Source organism: Lucilia sericata, unplaced genomic scaffold (genome assembly GCF_015586225.1).
Source record: "Lucilia sericata isolate MDLA Ls3-8-SP2 unplaced genomic scaffold, ASM1558622v1 Contig001282F_arrow, whole genome shotgun sequence".
In the NCBI taxonomy this organism is placed as follows: domain Eukaryota; kingdom Metazoa; phylum Arthropoda; class Insecta; order Diptera; family Calliphoridae; genus Lucilia; species Lucilia sericata.
In genome coordinates this window covers 82,073-105,268 of record NW_023995233.1, presented here as the reverse complement: position 1 = coordinate 105,268, position 23,196 = coordinate 82,073, and the positions used below count along the sequence as shown (strand labels likewise).

The window sequence follows — 23,196 nt, the reverse complement described above, 5'->3', positions numbered from 1 at the left end:
TTCCTAAAATCTCATTCAAAATCCCCACAAAATTTTCAAAATTTTTCGATTTCTTTGGAAAATTCTGTCAAAAAAGTTGAAAATACTTCTACAAATTATAAGTTTTTTGTTAATTCCTTAAGAATTCACAAAAATACTTCAAAATCTTCTAAATTTTCCAAATTCTCAAAAACTCCTTAAAAATCTCCTCAAAATTCCCAAAATTTATAGAAATTTTAGAATTTTCTGTAAATTCCTGCCAACCAAGTTAAAAATTCTTTAACCAACAATAATAATTTCAAAACCTTTCAGAATTGCCAAAATTCCTAAAATTTCATTCAAAATCCCCACAAAATTTTAAAAATTTTTCGATTTCTTTAGAAATTTCTGTCAAAAAAGTTGAAAATACTTCTACAAATGACAATTTTATTATTAATTCCTTAAGAATTCACAAAAATTACTTCGAAATCTCCTTATTTCCCAAATTCTCAAAAACTTTTTAAAAATCTCCTCAAAATTCCCAAAAATTAAACAAATTTTAAAATTTCCTGTAAATTCCTGCCAACAAAGTTAAAAATTCTTTACCAAATAATAATTATTTCAAAATCTTTCAGAATTGCAAAAGATTCCCAAAAACATTTTCAAAATCCCCACAAAATTTTCAAAATTTTTCGATTTCTTTGGAAATTTCTGTCAAAAAAGCTGAAAATACTTCTACAAATGACAATTTTATTATTAATTCCTTAAGAATTCACAAAAATTACTTCGAAATCTCCTTATTTCCCAAATTCTCAAAAACTTTTTGAAAAATCTCCTCAAAATTCCCAAAATATAGACACATTTTAGAATTTCCTGTAAATTCCTGCCAACAAAGTTAAAAATTCTTTAATCAACAATAATAATTTCAAAATCTTTCAGAATTGCCAAAATTCCTAAAATCTCATTCAAAATCCCCTTAAAATTTTCAATTTTTTTGGAAATTTCTGTAAAAAAAAAAATGAAAACACTTTTACAAATGATAATTTTATTGTTAATTCCTTAAGAATTCACAAAAAATACTTCAAAATCTTCTCAATTTCCCAAAAACATTTTCAAAATCCCCACAAAATTTTCAAAATTTTTCGTTTTCTTTAGAAAATTCTGTCAAAAAAGTTGAAAATACTTCTACAAATGATAATTTTATTGTTAATTTCTTAAGAATTCACAAAAAATACTTCAAAATCTTCTCAATTTCCCAAATTCTCAAAAGCTTTTTTAAAAATCTCCTCAAAATTCCCAAAAATTAAACAAATTTTAAAATTTTCTGTAAATTCCTGCCAACAAAGTTAAAAATTCTTTAACCAACAATAATAATTTCAAAATCTTCCAGAATTGCCAAAGATTCCCAAAAACATTTTCAAAATCCCCACAAAATTTTCAAAATTTTTCGATTTCTTTGGAAATTTCTGTCAAAAAAGTTAAAAATACTTCTACAAATTATAAGTTTTTTGTTAATTCCTTAAGAATTCACAAAAAATACTTCAAAATCTTCTCAATTTCCCAAATTCTCAAAAACTTTTTTAAAATCTCCTTAAAATTCCCAAAAATTAAACAAATTTTAAAATTTTCTGTAAATTCCTGCCAACAAAGTTAAAAATTCTTTAACCAACAATAATTATTTCAAAATCTTTCAGAATTGCCAAAGATTCCCAAAAACATTTTCAAAATCCCCACAAAATTTTCAAAATTTTTCGATTTCTTTGGAAATTTCTGTCAAAAAAGTTAAAAATACTTCTACAAATTATAAGTTTTTTGTTAATTCCTTAAGAATTCACAAAAATACTTCAAAATCTTCTAAATTTTCCAAATTCTCTAAAACTCCTTAAAAATCTCCTCAAAATTCCCAAAATTTATAGAAATTTTAGAATTTTTTGTAAATTCCTGCCAATAAAGTTAAAAATTCTTTAACAAAAAATAATTATTTCAAAATCTTTCAGAATTGCCAAAATTCCTAAAATCTCATTCAAAATCCCCTTAAAATTTTCAATTTTTTTTTTCTAATTTTTTTGGAAATTTCTGTAAAAAAAATTAAAACACTTTTACAAATGAGTATTTAATTGTTAATTCCTTAAGAATTCACAAAAAAATACTTCAAAATCTTCTCAATTTCCCAAATTCTCAAACAAAAATTTAAAAATCCCCTCTATATTCCCAAAATTTATACAAATTTTAGATTTTCCTGTAAATTCCTGCCAATACAGTTAAAAATTCTTTAACCAACAATAATAATTTAAAAATCTTTCAGAATTGCCAAAATTCCTGAAATCTCTTTCAAAATCCCCACAAAATTTTCAAAATTTTTCGATTTCTTTGGAATTTTTTGTCAAAAAAGTTAAAAATACTTCTACAAATTATAAGTTTTTTGTTAATTCCTTAAGAATTCACAAAAATACTTCAAAATCTTCTAAATTTTCCATATTTTCAAAAACTCCTTAAAAATCTCCTCAAAATTCCCAAAAATTAGACAAATTTTAGAACTTTCTGTAAACAAACTTTATCAAAATTTCCCGAAATTTCTATAGGAGTCATAGTAGTTTTATAAAGGAGTCATAGTAGATGTTAGATTTACTTTTTTTTTTGTTCTAAACCTTCAAGGGGACGGTTTAGAAGGGCCCAAAGCTAGAATTAAATGTAAAATGTTAACAATTTGGCGTTTTTTGTTTATAACTTCTGGAGATATAGAGGCCTTAAAGCTGAGTAAATGTTTTGCATTTGGTTGTTCTAGTACACCAAAGGCGGGATTGTTTAGAAGACCTTAAACTAAGGAACAAATTAAATTCTTTACAATTTTGTTATATTTCGTTGACAATTTAGCGCTTTTCTTATGCTAATTTCAAAAACTTTGTGTGGCTATTAATGACTTAAAGCTGAGTTAATGTTCTTAACTTGGTTGCTATAAATGTTACATAGTAAGGCGGTAGCCAGGACCCAAATAAAAATTGTTAACAATTTAGTGCTTTTTTTATCGTTAATTCCTAAATGGTTTAAGCGAGTTTAATAAAACTTGCTTTGTGTATAAAAAACTTAATCTGGCTGTTATAATTCTTACTAAAGGAAAAGTTACAAGTAGGGTTCTATAGTTGAAACGAAAAGTCGACTTTTCGACTTTTTGCATTTGGTTAAAAGTCGACTTTTCGACCTTTCGACTTTTTCCATTTTATGAAAAGTCGATTTTTCGACTTTTTTCTTTTTCATTTATTTAAAAGTCGACTTTTAGACTTTTCGACTTTAAGTATTTTATAAATGGTCGACTTTTCGACTTTTTCCGACTTTTCGACTTTTTCCGACTTTTTCCGACTTTTTTCGACTTTTTCCGACTTTTCGACTTTTTTCGACTTTTCGACTTTTTCCGACTTTTTTCAACTTTTCGACTTTTTCCGACTTTTTGACTTTTCGATTTTTTACGACTTTTTGACTATTTTCGACTTATTTAGACTTTTTTTCGACATTTTTCGACTATTTTTTACTTTTTTCGAGTTTTTCCGACTATTTTAGAGTTTTTGACCTCTTTTCCACTTATTTAAAATTTTCGACTTTTCAACTTTTTCCGACTTTTCGACTTTTTTCGACTCTTTTCGACTTATGACTTTTTTCGACTTTTCGACTTTTTTCGACTTTTCGACTTTTTTCGACTTTCCGACTTTTCGATTTTTTTTCGACTTTTATTTACAAAGTCGACTTTTCGACTTTTTTCATAGACGATAGTCGAGTTATCGTCTTTTTTGGGACAAAATAGTCGACTTCGACTTTTCGACTTTTTTCGACAAATAGTCGATTGTTCGATTATTCGAAAGTCGATTTATAGAACCCTAGTTACAAGAACTTAAAGTAGCAAACTTTTGTTCTAGAAAATTTTGAGAGTGTTGATAATTCAGTGCTTTTTTTTACAGTAATGATGTTTGCAAAAAAATGTGTTTTATTGTTTCTGTTAAGTATTAATTGTATTTTGTTAATTTTTTATACAAATTTAGTTGTTTTGCTAAGTTAAAACTATTTTTTTTAGAAAATAAAACAAATGTATAAAAAGTTGGCTAAAAGTTTGATTTAGTTGAAAAAAAAGTAGTTTTTATTAAAAATATCATAAATTTGCTAGAATTGGCACTTGAAAAAAATTCAAAATTTTTTGTAAAAATTGTAAACAACATTGTCATTTTCATGTGTGTGTGTGTTTGTCCACTTTAAAAACTGAATATACATACTATATTTTAAAAAATTCCCGATTTTTTACAAAAATCATAATTTTTATTTTTTCTTTTTTTATTCTTAATTTTTTTCCAGATGTTATTTAAACATCCCAACTCGTAACATGCTAAAAAAAATTATACAAATTAAAATTAAAAATTTGTTTAATTGAAAACAAAAAAACGATGCTAGTGTGCCTAAAGCAAAACAAACATAAAAAAACATTTCTACTTAAAAACTCCAAATAATATTTGAAAAATAAAATTGAATTAAAAAAAATATACACCAAACAAAATTCATATGCCAAAACCATAAACATTTTTAAACAACAATCATATTTAACATTTAAAAAAAAAAAACCGGCCAAAACACAGCAGTTCTATTCTACTACCTACTCCCTAAAAAAATAGTGGTATTAAGAGTGTTATTTTCTTAAATTTATACAAAAAAAATTTTTGCTCAATTTATTTGTTTTTTTAATATTTATTTATATATATATTTGTATTTATCCATATAATTATAACAAAAAATAAAAACATTTTCATTAAAATCTAAACAAATCGTTTAAAAAAACATAATCCATATTTAAGGTAACTAACATTTATTTTTTCAAAAAAAATTAATTTCATGTAAATGTTTTATTCTTATATTATTATAATTTACTAATCTATAATGCTGTATTTATTTATTAACTTATTATTTAAACAACAACAAAAAATCATACATACCAATAAATTATTATATTTTTATTTTCAAAAAAATCTTAACAGAAATTAGAAAAAATATTTAAGAGAAGTGTTTTGAAAGAAATAATTAATAAAATTGTATTTAAATAAAACAAAAACTTATTTATTTATTTAAAAAATATCATAGTTTCTAAGAAAAACGTTTTTTACATCTTTTTTCATAAATGCAACACTTTTATTATCATTGACAACACCGTCTTCTTCTACGTTATTACCCATATTATTACCCTTAATAGTAGAAAACTGTATTATCTTAGTTATATATTAATAGGCATAAAAAATGCCTATTAATTTGATAAAGCAGTGTTTAGTAATATACTGCAGGCGTGGAAAATTGGATTTTTGAAATAGTATTAAGAACAAAATAAGTAATTTACAGGTTTAATGTACTAAACTAATTTTCCTCTAGACTATAGACCAAACTATGAGCAAGACTATAGACTATACTGTAAACTAGGCAACAGACTAGATTATAGACTAGACTATAGATTCGATTATGGACTTCACTGTATACTAGACTATAGACTAAACTATAGACTAGACTATAGACTAGACTATAGACTAGACTATAGGCTAGACTATAGACTAGACTATAGGCTAGACTATAGACTAGACTATAGACTAGACTATAGACTAGACTATAGACTAGACTATAGACTAGACTATAGGCTAGACTATAGACTAGACTATAGACTAGGCTATAGACTAGACTATAGACTAGACTATAGACTAGACTATAGACTAGACTATAGACTAGACTATAGACTAGACTATAGACTAGACTATAGACTAGACTATAGACTAGACTATAGACTAGACTATAGACTAGACTATAGACTAGACTATAGACTAGACTATAGACTAGACTATAGACTAGACTATAGACTAGACTATAGACTAGACTATAGACTAGACTATAGACTAGACTATAGACTAGACTAGACTATAGACTAGACAGACTATAGACTAGACTATAGACTAGACTAGACTTAGACTAGACTAGACTATAGACTAGACTATAGACTATACTATAGACTAGACTATAGACTAGACTATAGACTAGACTAGACTATAGACTAGACTATAGACTAGACTATAGACTAGACTATAGACTAGACTAGACTATAGACTAGACTATAGACCAGACTATAGACTAGACTATAGACTAGACTATTGACTCGACTATAGACTAGACTAGACTATAGACTAGACTATAGACTAGACTAGACTATAGACTAGACTATAGACTAGACTATAGACTAGACTATAGACTAGACTATAGACTAGACTATAGACTAGACTATAGACTAGACTATAGACTAGACTATAGACTAGACTATAAACTAGACTATAGACTAGACTATAGACTAGACCATAGACTAGACTATAGACTAGACTATAGACTAGACTATAGACTAGACTATATAGACTATAGACTAGACTATAGACTAGACTATAGACTAGACTATAGACTAGACTATAGACTAGACTATAGACTAGACTATAGACTAGACTATAGACTAGACTATAGACTAGACTATAGACTAGACTATAGACTAGACTATAGACTAGACTATAGACTAGACTATAGACTAGACTATAGACTAGACTATAGACTAGACTATAGACTAGACTATAGACTAGACTATAGACTAGACTATAGACTAGACTATAGACTAGACTATAGACTAGACTATAGACTAGACTATAGACTAGACTATAGACTAGACTATAGACTAGACTATAGACTAGACTATAGACTAGACTATAGACTAGACTATAGACTAGACTATAGACTAGACTATAGAATAGACTATAGACTAGACTATAGAATAGACTATAGACTAGACTATAGACTAGACTATAGACTAGACTATAGACTAGACTATAGACTAGACTATAGACTAGACTATAGACTAGACTATAGACTAGACTATAGACTAGACTATAGACTAGACTATAGACTAGACTATAGACTAATAGACTAGACTATAGACTAGACTATAGACTAGACTATAGACTAGACTATAGACTAGACTATAGACTAGACTATAGATATAGACTAGACTAGACTATAGACTAGACTATAGACTATAGACTAGACTAGACTAGACTATAGACTAGACTATAGACTAGACTATAGACTAGACTAGACTATAGACTAGACTAGACTATAGACTAGACTATAGACTAGACTATAGACTAGACTATAGACTAGACTATAGACTAGACTATAGACTAGACTAGACTATAGACTAGACTATAGACTAGACTGTAGACTAGACTATAGACTAGACTAGACTATAGACTAGACTATAGACTAGACTATAGACTAGACTATAGACTAGACTATAGACTAGACTATAGACTAGACTATAGACTAGACTATAGACTAGACTATAGACTAGACTATAGACTAGACTATAGACTAAACTATAGACTAGACTATAGACTAGACTATAGACTAGACTATAGACTAGACTATAGACTAGACTAGACTATAGACTAGACTATAGACTAGAGTATAGACTAGACTATAGACTAGAGTATAGACTAGACTATAGACTAGACTATAGACTAGACTATATACTAGACTATAGACTAGACTATAGACTAGACTATAGACTAGACTATAGACTAGACTATAGACTAGGCTAGACTAGACTATAGACTAGACTATAGACTAGACTAGACTATAGACTAGACTAGACTATAGACTAGACTATAGACTAGACTATAGACTAGACTATAGACTAGACTATAGACTAGACCATGATGTAATAAGTTATATTGTAATTTTTAACAATTGGCTGCTTTTCAATGAACTACTGCTATAAGTGATGACAACTTCTATTAAGTAAAAAACGAGCAAAAATTTTAAAAAATACAAACATTTAAAAAGCAACACTTCTTTTAAGTATTTTTTTTATAATTTCTTAAATTTTTCTTTTAATTTTCACATAAATGCACTGGTTTATGTTTTCTTTTAATATTTATTTAAAAAAAGTAGAAACTAGTAGTATAAAAAACTCTAAACTTTAATTTAAATATCATTAACAATTTTCACCAAACAAAATCAAAACATACTTTTTCTAGGTTCAGCACCACTTGGTTTCTACACGCCTCTAAAAGCACCCATTGATAGACTATTTCAATTGGGCGTAACACGAGCACCTTCACTAATCAGCAATGATTCACCCACAGAACCCAATGCAGCAGCAAATGGTAGACTTTTTAATGGTATTTGTGATGGCGATGGTAGTTTGGTGGGTTTGGGCGGTAATGGCAGTATTGTAGGCATTTCAGATGGTCTTATAACCGATGATATGGATATAAAAAAGACAACGGCGGCGGCGGGCGAGGCGGACGAAGAGCCTGAAAGTTTGCAATATATAAAACCAGCTGAAGATGATCTCAATATGGCCTACAGTGAAGGAACCCAAAAAACTGATTTATTGTACTGAAGATGAAGTGAAAATTGTGTGAGAGAAGAAAAAATATTTAATTTTTTTTTTTTTTTTTTGGAAAATTTTGTATTCGAAATTATATTGTGATTTTCTTTTTACTATTTATATACATAAAATACAATATAATAATAGAATTAGTTTTAGTAAAGGAAAAGTTATAATAGCTTTTCTGTTGAATGTGAGTGTTTTTTGTAGAAGTTATGCAAGTAATAAGAAAATTCTATAAATAATTAAGAAATTTAGTTTAAAAATAACAGAGTTTCTCCAGAATTCGCTTGAAAATAGCAAGGGATTTTGAAAATAATAAAAGAAAGCTGAAAAATTAATAATATATGCTTTAGAAAATGCTGAAACTAGTTGTATAAATAAACAAAATTTTTGCAAATATTTTGAAAGCATTTAATAAAGCTTAATTTAAAGTGTATTTTAATTTAATTTTTATAAATATTTAAGAATTATTGGAATTTTTTTGGAAAAGAAATGAAATTTAAAGAAAGTAAAAATTTTCTTTTCTTTTTTTGTCATTTGAATGGAATTTTTCTTATTTTCCAATAAAACATTCTAGTATTATTGTAATTTTATAAAAACTGCTTAAATTTCTTTGTATTTATAAAGTAAATTACTTTTTAGAGGTTTTTTATTGACAACACTCTTTAATTTTTATAAACAACACTGTTGGTAACGGTATTACCTTATATTGAAAACTGTCTTATCATTTCAAACAAAAAACACTGAAACGTAACAAAACAAAGTGGCAATATTGTTTTGGAGATAACAAGGTATAATAACATTGTAGTCAATATAACAAGAGTTGAGTGTTGTGTTAGAAAACCATAAATTATAAATAAAAAATTTTAAATATGTTTCAAACTATTATAAATAAAACTTTATTATTGAAATAAATCAAAATCCCTTTAAATTTTGGAAAAAACAAAATAAATACCTTGATTAAGTAATTAATTCTTTATAAATGTTATTTTTTTTTTTTGTTTTTTTTTGTTTAATAAAAATTTGTATTTTTCTTAAAATTTAAAACATTTTGTTGAGATTTTGTTTGCTTTTTTCTAACCAAATTTTTTAAAAATTTCTTTTGTTTTTTGCAAAATATTGAAAAAATATAATAACTATTAAAAAATACTTATAATTAATTAAAAAAAAAAAATCAAGCTAAATATTCAAAATAATTTTATACATTTTTTATAGTATTTTCTTTAAAAACTAAGTAATTATGTTTTAATAAAAAATTGAAAAATTTTAATTAATTTTATTTAAAAAAGAAAATTTTTCTTATATAATTAAAACAAATAAAACATTTAAATATAATTTTTTTTATACATTTTAAGATTTATTTATTAATATTACCATTAAATATAAACAATTAAATACCATATTATAAACGTTTAAGTAAAAAATATTCCAAATCTTATGTGAATCATATATAATTTAATACATGATAATGATGTCAAAAGAAAAACTGAAAAACCCCTTAAGAATTATTCAAAAGTAAAACAGAAAAAAAAAAAAATAAAATAAATATAAAAAATACAATGCATTTATTTATAAATAAATAACTAAAAGATTTAATAAATAACAACAGGATAGAAAACAAATCATAAGAATATAACATATAAATATTACAGTTTATAATAAAAATTATTATAAAAATAAAAAATAGAAGTTTTTCTATAAAATGTCCTTTCAAAATTAAGAAATCTTCTATAATCTGTTCTATAGAATAGTCAACATACTGGACTGTAGTTTAAAGTATAGTTTAGACTATAGAAAAGTTTATAGTTTGGACTAAAGTGTTGTTTGTAATCAGTATTACAGAATAATTTATCCTATAGAATAGTCTATAGTCTAGACTGTGGCATAACCTAAAGTACAGATTAAAAATTAGTCTCCAGTTTAGATTATAGATTAGTCCATAGTCTGAAGTATAGAAAGATCTACACACTTTACGATAAAACTGTCTATAGTCCGTACCACAGAACAGTCTGTAGCCTATACTATACAATAAACTATGGTCCAAACTATAGAATAGTTTAAGAGTTGGGACTACATAATAATCTATAGTTGGGACTACACAATTGTCTATAGTATGGACTATAGAATACTCTATTTCCAGAAATATAATTACAAAATAAATCAAATAAAAATACATATGAATTATTGAAAAAAAATGTGAAGTATGAAAGAAATGAAGTTTTATTTCTAAAAATAAATTCGGTAAGTTCGATGCAAAATATAAGACTAGATTGGAGATACTAATTAAAGCAAGTCGATAAACCAGTCTAAAGTATTGACTATAGACTACTATATAGTCAATATTATAGACAACTCTATAGTCAAGAGTATAGTATAGACTATTATAGTCTTAACTTCTTTATAGTCAAGAATATGAACAACTCTATAATCAAGACTATAACTATTCTATAGTCAAGACTATAGACTACTGTGTAGCCAAGACTATGACTTCTCTATAGTCAGGAGTAAAGACATCTCTTTAGTCAAGGCTGTAGACTACTCTATAGTCAAGACTATAGAGAACTGTATAGTCAAGACTATAGACTACTTTATAGTCAAGACTATAGACTACTTTATAGTCAAGACTATAGACTACTTTATAGTCAAGACTATAGACTACTTTATAGTCAAGACTATAGACTACTCTATAGTCAAAACTATAGACGACTTTATAGTCAAGATTATAGAATACTTTATAAACAACACTATTGTGTACTCTGTAGTCAAGACTATAGACTACTCTATAGTCAAGACTATAGACTACTCTATAGTCAAGACTATAGACTACTCTATAGTCAAGACTATAGACTACTCTATAGTCAAGACTATAGACTACTCTATAGTCAAGACTTTAGACTACTCTATAGTCAAGACTGTAGACTACTCTATAGTCAAGACTATAGACTACTCTATAGTCAAGACTATAGACTACTCTATAGTCAAAACTATGGACTACTCTATAGTCATGACTATAGACTACTCTATAGTCAAGACTATAGACTACTCTATAGTCAAGACTATAGACTACTCTATAGTCAAGACTATAGACTACTCTATAGTCAAGACTATAGACTACTCTATAGTCAAGACTATAGACTACTCTATAGTCAAGACTATAGACTACTCTATAGTCAAGACTATAGACTACTCTATAGTCAAGACTATAGACTACTCTATAGTCAAGACTATAGACTACTCTATAGTCAAGACTATAGACTACTCTATAGTCAAGACTATAGACTACTCTATAGTCAAGACTATAGACTACTCTATAGTCAAGACTATAGACTACTCTATAGTCAAGACTATAGACTACTCTATAGTCAAGACTATAGACTACTCTATAGTCAAGACTATAGACTACTCTATAGTCAAGACTATAGACTACTCTATAGTCAAGACTATAGACTACTCTATAGTCAAGACTATAGACTACTCTATAGTCAAGACTATAGACTACTCTATAGTCAAGACTATAGACTACTTTATAGTCAAGATTATAGAATACTTTATAGACAAGACTATACAATATTATATAGTCAAGACTATAGACTACTCTACAGTCAAACTAGAGACTACTTTATAGTCAAGACTATAAACTACCCACTCTATAGTAAATACTATGGACTACACTATCACCAAGAATATAGACTACTCTATAGTCAAGACTATGGACTGCTCTATAGTCAAGACTGTATACTACTCTATAGTGAATACTCTAGTCTACTCTACAGTTAGAAATTCTAAAATTTTTTTTCCATTTATTTCTTCTAAGTTTTTGCAATTTTTGTGAAATCTATTACGTAATATACTGCAGTTTTATTCTCTTTTAGACATATTTTCCGCCTTTAAGGCGTTCCATCCATTTACGGCTTCATTTCTGAATAAATTTTCTTTTCATTCTCTTGCTTTATTACAAACTAAATGTAAACTTAACTAATGCAATTTTTTCCTTTCATTAATTTGCAACTTTTTACCACGAAGGTTAAGTCCACCAGACTTTGGTGTTACCATTCAAAGGATCATTACGCGTTTCCTGTTTAATTTGCACATTCTCATCATATTCATCTAAATGTTCTTCAACTAATTGTTCCTCATCCTCCTCTATGTCATCACTATGCAAAATGGTGGTATTATCGTTGCTACTGGAGACATTAGCTTGATTGGCATCGTCCACATAGAAACGTAAGACTTTGAGAATTTCTATTTTAGCACTTAGCTTACGGGTATCGTCCAATTTACGTAAAGTGGGCACCAGCGATAGACAGAATGTAATATCACCATCACGTATTTTGAAAGTGGAATTGGTCGAACTACTACTATCGGTTTTCTTTAAGACATTAAAATTTTTGATAACGGCCTCTTTCGGAGTGCGATTGACTGCCGGAGTGCTGGAGGAGGAGGGTTTGTTCTGTAGCACTTTAAATGTGGGTTTTATGATGCGTTTAGGTTTGGGACGTTCTTCTACCACCTCTTCTTGCACAACAACAACGCTGTTATGAGGTACATATTTACTGTCTTCCTCTTCTATATTTTCACTTTCATTGAGAAAAGCCTCCATATCAATGTCGGCTTCATTACTCACACACTCGCCCACCTCTTCTTGATCCTGTGTCACAATCTCCTCTTCAACCACTTGTTCTTTTTCCTTGAGACGTTTGTTTATGGAGGGCAATTTGTAGCCCACAAAAGGACGCACAAATTCCATATCATCATAGTAAACATATTTACGTTTCTTATGAGCCTCACCCGCTTCCTCTAGCTTAATTTCACGATAGAAATGATCCTTCAAATTTTTCCATTTGGTGGCAATTTCACCCACTGTAAGGAAAACAAATTAGGAAGCAATTCTCTATATTTAATGAATACAAACTTACTGCGAACTTCTTTCTCGACATCTGTAAACGATTCCCAGTCTTCGGCTGGTGTCAAACGCTCCGCCACTTCTAGCCACAGCTGTCGTTTGTGGTCGCGAGTTGGATGTTCCAATACATCTTTATTATAAATGCCCGGTCTTATTCTGACTTCATTGATCAAATCTCTAGGAAGAAAACCGCTCATTTTGTTTATTTTGAATGTTGTACCACACTTTATTTGTATTTATTTCTTTAAAATTGCGTTGGAATTCTGCGTCCAAAAAATCGCCATTTGTGTATACCAAGCAGAGCCCTGCGACGACAAATATTAACGACGGCGACGACTGACACTATACATCGGCGGCAGCTTAAAATCGATTGTAAGCCGGCTAAGTTTTCAACTACGTTTAGTTTTTAAATTTTCAACGATTTGAAATAAAAACGGAACCCGAGAAATCAGAAAGTGAGATTTTGGAAGCAAATATATTGTTTATAACAACAAAACAGAGCAAGCTCAAAAGTTGTGTGAGAAATTATGCAGGGATGAATAAAAAATTCTTAAAAATTAAAAACAAATCCTTTCACCAAGTTTTACGAGGATCGGCCGATATTTAACCCTATCCTCCATATAAAACATCTTGCAGAAAATCAGTTTCTTTCAGAACAACATCATTTAAAGGGATCACAAAGAGATTGAAAAATATTCCAAAAGTTTCACTTTGAAAACATTATTAGAGTGTCTCATAATTTTATTTTTCATAAATGTAGGTTTCGGTTCCTAAAAATGTTTTTTTCGTCGACATCGACATTTGAAAGCCATTTGTGTGCGTTTAAGTCATTTTCTGAAGAAGATTTCATATACATATTTACATTACATATTTTCGTTCCAACAAAAATTGTTTTATTATAGTATTATTAAGTACGTAGAAAACGTTAAAATCAATTATTGAAAGGGGCAGGATCAATTATGGCCTATAGAGATTTCGATTGATATCGTGCCCTTTTTGCAAAATGGACGTAAGCGAGATAAATTTTCGTTCAATTAGGATACTGCGTGTTTAATTTTATGTTTATATATTCAATATTTTAGAAAATTCAAAAACTACCAGTTAAAGAACGAAAAATTAACAGAAATACTCCAGTTTAAATTTCACTCAAGTCCCTGATTGCTTAGTTTTATGTTTTTAGGTTCATTATAATAGAAAATTCAAATAGTACCAGTTGAAGAACGAAAAAGTACCAAAAAGTCCCGTTTTATATGTTTTCCCTTACTCCATGCCCTACAGGTTTAATTTCATGTCTATAGGTTCAATATTATAGAAAATTCAAAAAATACCTTTTGAATAACGAAAAAGTACCAAAACTTCCCCTTTTATATGTTATCACTTAATCCGGGCTGTACATTCATAATTTCATGTTTCTAGGTTCAATATTATAAAAAATTCAAAAAGTACCTTTTGAATAACGAAAAAGTACTAAAACGTCCCCTTTTATATGTTATCACTTAATCCGGGCTGTACATTCTTAATTTCATGTTTCTAGGTTCAATATTATAAAAAATTCAAAAAGTACCAGTCGAAGAACGAAGAAGTACTAAAAAGTCCCTTTTTATAGATTATAATTTACTCCGGGCTCTACATATTTATTTTTATGTTTCTAGGTTTAATTTTATGGAAAACTCAAAAAGTACCAGTCGAAGTACGATAAAGTTCCCCCTTTATAGATTCTCATTTACTCCAGGCTCTAAGTGCTTAATTTCATGTTTCGAGGTTTAAATTTTGTAGCAAGCTCAAAAAGTACCAGTCAAAGAATGAAAAAGTACCAAAAAGTGCCATTTTATAGATTCTCTCTTGCTTAATTTCATGTTTCTAGGTTAAATTTTATAGAAAACTCAAAAAGCACCTTTGTAGATCGAAAAAGTTCCGAAAAGTCCCTTAATTATTAATTTCATGTTTCGATTTCAATATCATAGAAAACTCAAAAAGTACCAGTACCAAAAAATATCACTTGGTACCGGTGTTCCAAATAACACCCCATTAGCATATTTAGTGTTTCTTGAATAAAATCAAATTTCCCGTTTTTACCCCTTTTGGTACTTTTTTCCTCCCCATTGAAAATAAAAATTCTGTTCCAAAAAGTTGCAACATCGTATTGGGAGCCCGTTATTATGTATTCATATGTATAAGTTAATAAACCAAAAACAATGTTTTATAAAAAAGTACCCAAAATATCAATCAAAATCAATTTTAACCCCTTAAACGTCCGAATATCCAAAAAGTACTAAATTCATATTTTTATTTCTTCGTCAAGTTATGAAGGATTCAAAAATATTTTTTGAATGTTCTCTGGTTTAAAAGATACATGGGGTGCAAAAGAAGTACCTAATTACAGTTTTTACCCGTTTATTCCCCAAAGGGGCCGAATTTGAAAAAAGTACCGGACACCTGTCCGCTTTTTTTTAAAGTGTAATGGAAGTGTATTTCAACACTTGAAATTTGAATGTTTGACTGGAATTAAACTTGTTTTAAACTTTAATTCCAGCAAGAATGCTTATTTGGTATAGTGTGACAACTATAAGGGATCTAAAGTCGACATAAAGCCCACAATGCTTAGTACCAATATTTTGCCCAAACAACATCTACATATCTAGCCAGGTTATATCCTCTAGGTCCTTGAATATATTCTCTACAAAGCTATAAATTTGTATAAAAGGCGGCTTGACAATTGTTTCTTGTAAATGTTCATCATTGTAGGGTTCTATAAATCGACTTTCGAATAATCGAACAATCGACTTTTTGTCGAAAAAAGTTGAAAAGTCGAAGTCGACTATTTCGTTCCAAAAAAGTCGATAACTCGACTATCGTCTATGAAAAAAGTCGAAAAGTCGACTTTGTAAATAAAAGTCGAAAAGTCGGAAAGTCGAAAAGTCGAAAAAAGTCGAAAAAAGTCGATAAGTTGAAAAAGTCGAAGAAAGTCGAAAAGTCGAAAAAAGTCGAAAAGTCGGAAAAAGTCGAAAAGTCGAAAATAGTCGAATATTTTAAAAAAGTGGAAAAGAGGTCAAAAACTCTAAAATAGTCGGAAAAACTCGAAAAAAGTAAAAAATAGTCGAAAATAGTAAAAAAGTCGTAAAAAGTCGAAAAGTCGAAAAGTTGAAAAAAGTCGGAAAAAGTCGAAAAGTCAAAAAAAGTCGAAAAGTCGAAAAAAGTCGAAAAAAGTCGAAAAAAGTCGAAAAGTCGAAAAAAGTCGGAAAAAGTCGAAAAGTCGACCATTTATAAAATACTAAAAGTCGAAAAGTCTAAAAGTCGACTTTTAAATAAATGAAAAAGGTCGAAAAATCGACTTTTCATAAAATGGAAAAAGTCGAATAGTTGAAAAGTCGACTTTTAACTAAATGCAAAAAGTCGACTTTTCGTTTCAACTATAGAACCCTACATCATTGATTATATAAAAAAGTTATTTAGTTTTCTGGCGATTTTCAGCTCTCATTTTGCAAATATTTCTTACTAAAAAAATTGTCAACATTGTCAAGCTTCAAGTATCGGGAATCCCATGAATTGAAATTTAGAAACTAAAAGCGTCTTAGAGCAAATTAAAACTTAACAAAAGTAATACTTTTTTAAAGAAGAACATCATTAAAATAAACATGAATACTATTGCTAACTGGAGCACTTACATAAAAGAGTTGGAATACAGAAAAGAAATTTTATTGTTGGTAAAAGCATCCTGTATTGAAAGAAGCATTGAAGATGATGCATATGATGCTATCGTAGACGTTTTTGTCCACAGTTTTACTTCTTCGATGAACTTGGGAGATACCCGTGAAAATCATTCAACTTTTTTTAAACTACCACTTAGCGAAGGTCTTGCATTAAGACCCAAACTTTTAGAAAACCAACAATGGTACAGTTACTTCAAAATACAACATACCCTCAACAACATTCTCAAGTTAGATGCTGGGCTGCAGCAAAAAAGAACCACTGATGTTCCAAGAGACCTCTCGGGCGAATCACGTTTATTACGTGATTCTCTTCCTCCTCTTTCAGAAAATTAGTTTTTCATCCATAAATTGCTTAAATGTATCGGAACAAGGTAATAGAAGATAAATGCTTTATTATGAAATATGTATAAATCACATTTAATATTCATAACTGGTGTAGGGTATCATATGGTAGGTCACGCCCGACTATACTTACTTGTTTATTCATTAGCTATTGCTATAAGGTCAGGGTATCCCACACAAGAAGGGTTAATATTTTCTATCCAACAGCTGTTGGAGATGCCAAATGTATGGTTAGAAAAACGATAAATTGCTATAATATGGCAACACTTTTTTGTTATTAATATTTAACATCACGATTGCAATTACAACTGCAACTGCTAACCCTGGAATGGTTGGTATTTAATGCAGTAACAATATTTTTTTCGTTATTTCACCGGTTCTTTAGAAAGTAATCCATAAATGTTCCATTTATTCTCATAACGAAAAATATACTTTTTCATACTTTTTTTTGGTTAAACAACGAATCATTTATTTTGCGTCTGCCGTTTAACGTCTGTGGTTTGAATTGTAATCCAATAGTAAGCTCTCACACACACGTGCAATTGCCATTTTTGGTAGTTTTTTTTGTATTTGTCTGGAATTTTTGACATTCTATTATTAAAGCAAAAAAAAAAAAACAGTTGCCGGTAAAAAGTTAATAACAAAATAAACAACAATAATAACTAAATAAAAATAAAACTATTAAAAATTATTTAAGTTAATAAAAACTTATAAATAAGAAGGAAAAATGGATAAACGTCATAATAAAAAGCACAATAATAAAAATAAACACAACAATAAAAACAACAACTCCAGCCACAATAATCACAACAAAAACACTGAAACTCAAACTAAGCAAAATACACAAGTTAGACTTACACCCAAGGAAAGGGCAGAAATAAAAAATTTAGTAAATCATCTAATCAAAAATAAACTATTGGAAAACTGCAGCAATCCCAAAGATGAATGGCAACAGTATACTGAAATCCAAGAGATAATCAAGAGAATACAACAACTAGAAGCACCCCTGCAGCGTAAACGTAAGGATGCTAATATCCAAGATCGTTTGGCCAATATAGAGACATTCTATCAGTGGGTCAAGGACAATGGTGCCCATTACGATGGCCTGGCGATACAAAAGTTTGATGACTATGATTTGGGTTTAGTGGCCACACGTGATATTAAAAAAGATGATTTAATCTTTAGTATTCCCCGCCAACTTATTATGTCCGAAGAAAATTTGCAAAATGATAATGTTAAAACTAATTTTAGACTCTCTAATATGCGTTTAGCTTTTACTCTCATGGAAGAGTATTTAAAACCGGATTCTTTTTGGAAACCTTATATCGATTTACTGCCTGAAAGTTATAGTACGGTTTTGTACTATACCGTTGAGGATATGTCAGAGCTGAAGGGCTCTAATGCTTTGTCTACAGCTTTAAAATTGTGCCAAATTATTGTTCGTTTTTATGTAAATATTTATAGTTGGCCCGATAGTGCCATACCGATCAAGGGTTTTAAAGATGTTTTTCATTACGATTTGATAAGGTGAGTAGGAAATACATAGTATTAATAGTATTAAAATATGGGCAGTAATTTACTTTATATAGTCTTCCTGTCACTTAACTAGAACTGAACTAGAACTGAACTAGAACTGAACTAGAACTGAACTAGAACTGAACTAGAACTGAACTAGAACTGCACTAGAACTGAACTAGATCTGAACAAGATCTGAACTAGAACTGAACTAGAACTGAACTAGAACTGAACTAGAACTGAACTAGAACTGAACTAGAACTGAACTAGAACTGAACTAGAACTGAACTAGAACTGAACTAGAACTGAACTAGAACTGAACTAGAACTGAACTAGAACTGAACTAAAACTGAACTAGAACTGAACTAGAACTGAACTAGAACTGAACTAGAACTGAACTAGAACTGAACTAGAACTGAACTAGAACTGAACTAGAACTGAACTAGAACTGAACTAGAACTGAACTAGAACTGAACTAGAACTGAACTAGGACTGAACTAGAACTGAACTAGAACTGAACCAGAACTGAACCAGAACTGAACTAGAACTAAACTAGAACTGAACTAGAACTGAACTAGAACTAAACTAGAACTGAACTAGAACTGAACTAGAACTGAACTAGAACTGAACTAGAACCTGAACTAGAACTGAACTAGAAACTGAACTAGAACTGAACTAGAACTGAACTAGAACTGAACATAGAACTGAACTAGAACTGAACTAGAACTGAACTAGAAACTGAACTAGAACTGAACTAGAACTGAACTAGAACTGAACTAGAACTGAACTAGAACTGAACTAGAACTGAACTAGAACTGAACTAGAACTGAACTAGAACTGAACTAGAACTGAACTAGAACTGAACTAGAACTGAACTAGAACTGAACTAGAACTGAACTAGAACTGAACTAGAACTGAACTAGAACTGAACTAGAACTGAACTAGAAACTGAACTAGAACTGAACTAGAACTGAACTAGAAGGAACTAGAACTGAACTAGAAACTGAACTAGAACTGAACTAGAACTGAACTAACTCGACGAGACTGAACTAGAACTGAACTAGAAACTGAACTAGAACTGAACTAGAACTGAACTAGAACTGAACTAGAACTGAACTAGAACTGAACTAGAACTGAACTAGAACTGAACTAGAACTGAACTAGAACTGAACTAGAACTGAACTAGAACTGAACTAAACTGAACTAGAACTGACTAGAACTGAACTAGAACTGAACTAGAAACTGAACTAGAACTGAACTAGAACTGAACTAGAACTGAACTAGAACTGAACTAGAACTGAACTAGAACTGAACTAGACTACTAGAACTGAACTAGAACTGAACTAGAACTGAACTAGAACTGAACTAGAACTGAACTAGAACTGAACTAAACTGAACTAGAACTGAACTTGAACTGAACTAGAACTGAACTAGGACTGAACTAGAACTGGACTAGAACTGAACTAGAACTGAACTAGAACTGAACTAGAACTGAACTAGAACTGAACTAGAACTGAACTAGAACTGAATTAGAACTGAATTAGAACTGAACTAGAACTAGAACTGAACTAGAACTGAACTAGAACTCTATTAAAACTGTATTAAAACTTTCAAATTTGTATCGATTCCTATTAAGAACAACATTATCCTTTTTTATAATTTTTTTATTTAAAATTTTCCATTTTTTGTTTTAAATCTACATTAAATGTAATCATAAGTGTAATACATATTTTATTAATATAATTTTACTTTATTTATATTTGTTTATTTTTTCTTTCGTTTACTCATAATGGTTTAATATTTCATTGTTTTTGTTGCTGTTTTCTATATAATTTTGTTTGTCTAAAAATTACAATTAATTAAAGTTTACAATTGTTTTGTTATTTATTGAACAAAAACATAACAATTAATATAAATAAATAATTAAAATAAATAACATTTGATAACTGTTTAGTAACTAAAAACTAAGGAATTAAATTACACAGTTTTTAATGTTTAAGAGCAATATATTTGCATATGTTATATTTAATTCTCAATAGTATTTAGTTGCTAAACGGTTATTGTTTATTAAATTGTAAAACCTTAAGTTGAAAATGTAAATTTTATATATATTGTTTTATAATAATTTGTAATTAATTTTCATTTATTTTTTTTGTGTTAATTTTTTACAATTTTCGATAGATTATTGTCTCGAAAAACATTTCTTTTTGCAAATAATGTTTTGTGTATTTTGGAAGTGTTGATGTTTTTTATATAATTCACCAGACAAACACAAAAACCAACTTTTAAAGAAAAAATATGTTTTGAAATGTTTCTAAAGTATTTGTTAAATTTTGAGTAATTTTAAATCACTTTATGTTGAAGATTAAACCTTCGTCTTTACCTGGTTGATTAATAATAATTTATTTATTTTAAAATTCAAACATATTTTCAATTAAATTAAAGTGTGCGTTATGTGTTTTGTTTGTTTAATTTTCTTTTGGAAACCCCTTTATTTATAATTTTTATAGATTTTATTAAATTTTTTCATTAGTTTTTTTCAAATAACATCATAAAATTAAGAAAACAGAACTAGAACAGAACTAGAACAGAACTAGAACAGAACTAGAACAAACTAGAACAGAACTAGAACAGAAACTAGAACAGAACTAGAACAGAACTAGAATAGAACTAGAACAGAACTAGAACAGAAACTAGAACAGAACTAGAACAGACTAGAACAGAACTAGAACAGAACTTGAACAGAACTAGAACAGAACTAGAACAGAAACTAGAACAGAACTAGAACAGAACTAGAACAGAACTAGAACAGAACTAGAACAGAACTAGAACAGAACTAGAACAGAACTAGAACAGAACTGAACAGAACTAGAACAGAACTAGAACAGAACTAGAAACTAGAACTAGAAATAGAACAGAACTAGAACAGAACTAGAAACAGAACTAGAACAGAACTAGAACAGAACACTAGAACAGAACTAGAAAACAGAACAGAACTAGAACAGAACTAGATCAAAACTAGAAACTAGAACAACTAGAACAGAACTAGAACAGAACTAGAACAGAACTAGAACAGAACTAGAACAGAACTAGAACAGAACTAGAACAGAACTAGAACAGAACTAGAACAGAACTAGAACAGAACTAGAACAGAACTAGAACAGAACTAGAACAGAACTAGAACAGAACTAGAACAGAACTAGAACAGAACTAGAACAGAACTAGAACAGAACTAGAACAGAAACTAGAACAGAACTAGAACAGAACTAGAACAGAACTAGAACAGAACTAGAACAGAACTAGAACAGAACTAGAACAGAACTAGAACAGAACTAGAACAGAACTAGAACAGAACTAGAACAGAACTAGAACAGAACTAGAAACTAGAACAGAACTAGAACAGAACTAGAACAGAACTAGAACAGAACTAGAACAGAACTAGAACAGAACTAGAACAGAACTAGAACAGAACTAGAACAGAACTAGAACAGAACTAGAACAGAACTAGAACAGAACTAGAACAGAACTAGAACAGAACTAGAACAGAACTAGAACAGAACTAGAACAGACTAGAAAGAACTAGAACAAAACTAGAACAGAACTAGAACAGAAACTAGAACAGAACTAGAACAGAACTAGAACAGAACTAGAACAGAAACTAGAACAGAAACTAGAAACAGAACTAGAACAGAACTAGAACAGAACTAACAGAACTAGAACAAACTAGACAGAACTAGAACAGAACTAGAACAGAACTAGAACAGAACTAGAACAGAACTAGAAAGAACTAGAACAGAACTAGAAACAGAACTAGAAAGAACTTGAACAGAACTAGAACAGAACTAGAACAGAACTAGAACAGAACTAGAACAGAACTAGAACAGAACTAGAACAGAACTAGAACAGAACTAGAACAGAACTAGAACAGAACTAGAACAGAACTAGAACAGAACTAGAACACAACTAGAACAGAACTAGAACACAGAACTAGAACTAGAACAGAACTAGAGAACTAGAGCAGAACTAGAACAGAACTAGAACAGAACTAGAACAGAACTAGAACAGAACTAGAACAGAACTAGAACAGAACTAGAACAGAACTAGAACCGAACTAGAACAGAACTAGAACAGAACTAGAACAGAACTAGAACAGAACTAGAACAGAACTAGAACAGAACTAGAACAGAACTAGAACAGAACTAGAACAGAACTAGAACAGAACTAGAACAGAACTAGAACAGAACTAGAACAGAACTAGAACAGAACTAGAACAGAACTAGAACAGAACTAGAACAGAACTAGAACAGAACTAGAACAGAACTAGA

General features: G+C 29.2%; 3 protein-coding genes across 4 annotated transcripts in view; 2 read left to right on the top strand and 1 right to left on the bottom strand.

Moving 5' to 3' along the window:
- The window catches only part of LOC119610817 (serine-rich adhesin for platelets-like), a 49,555-nt gene extending 41,276 nt beyond the window's left edge, over positions 1 to 8,279 (top strand). For both annotated transcript variants that reach the window (XM_037966197.1, XM_037966198.1), the window contains 2 exons: positions 4,297 to 4,790; positions 8,043 to 8,279. The gene's annotated coding sequence lies outside the window, so the exon portion shown is untranslated. The remainder of the gene's footprint in view (positions 1 to 4,296; positions 4,791 to 8,042) is intronic.
- A 3,978-nt stretch (positions 8,280 to 12,257) lies between these two features.
- LOC119610821 lies at positions 12,258 to 13,610 on the bottom strand. The gene is made up of 2 exons (XM_037966202.1): positions 13,318 to 13,610; positions 12,258 to 13,261 (listed from the first exon to the last, which is right to left on the bottom strand). Exons 1-2 carry the CDS (start codon positions 13,499 to 13,501, stop codon positions 12,426 to 12,428), a joined length of 1,020 nt encoding a protein of 339 aa, XP_037822130.1. The 5' UTR covers positions 13,502 to 13,610; the 3' UTR covers positions 12,258 to 12,425.
- A 4,077-nt stretch (positions 13,611 to 17,687) lies between these two features.
- Positions 17,688 to 23,196, top strand: part of LOC119610820 (actin-histidine N-methyltransferase) — a 32,380-nt gene continuing 26,871 nt past the window's right edge. The window contains 1 exon segment of the mRNA XM_037966201.1: positions 17,688 to 18,883. Within this exon segment, the coding sequence (XP_037822129.1) occupies positions 18,084 to 18,883 (800 nt within the window). The 5' untranslated portion in view covers positions 17,688 to 18,083.

Bases quoted from the DNA above. Each gene is read 5' to 3' on its own strand.
- LOC119610821 (XM_037966202.1), bottom strand. From the start codon at position 13,501: ATGAGCGGTTTTCTTCCTAGAGATTTGATCAATGAAGTCAGAATAAGA. The intron at 13,262-13,317 runs GTAAGTTTGTAT...TTTTCCTTACAG, and splicing joins TGTCGAGAAAGAAGTTCGCA to TGGGTGAAATTGCCACCAAA.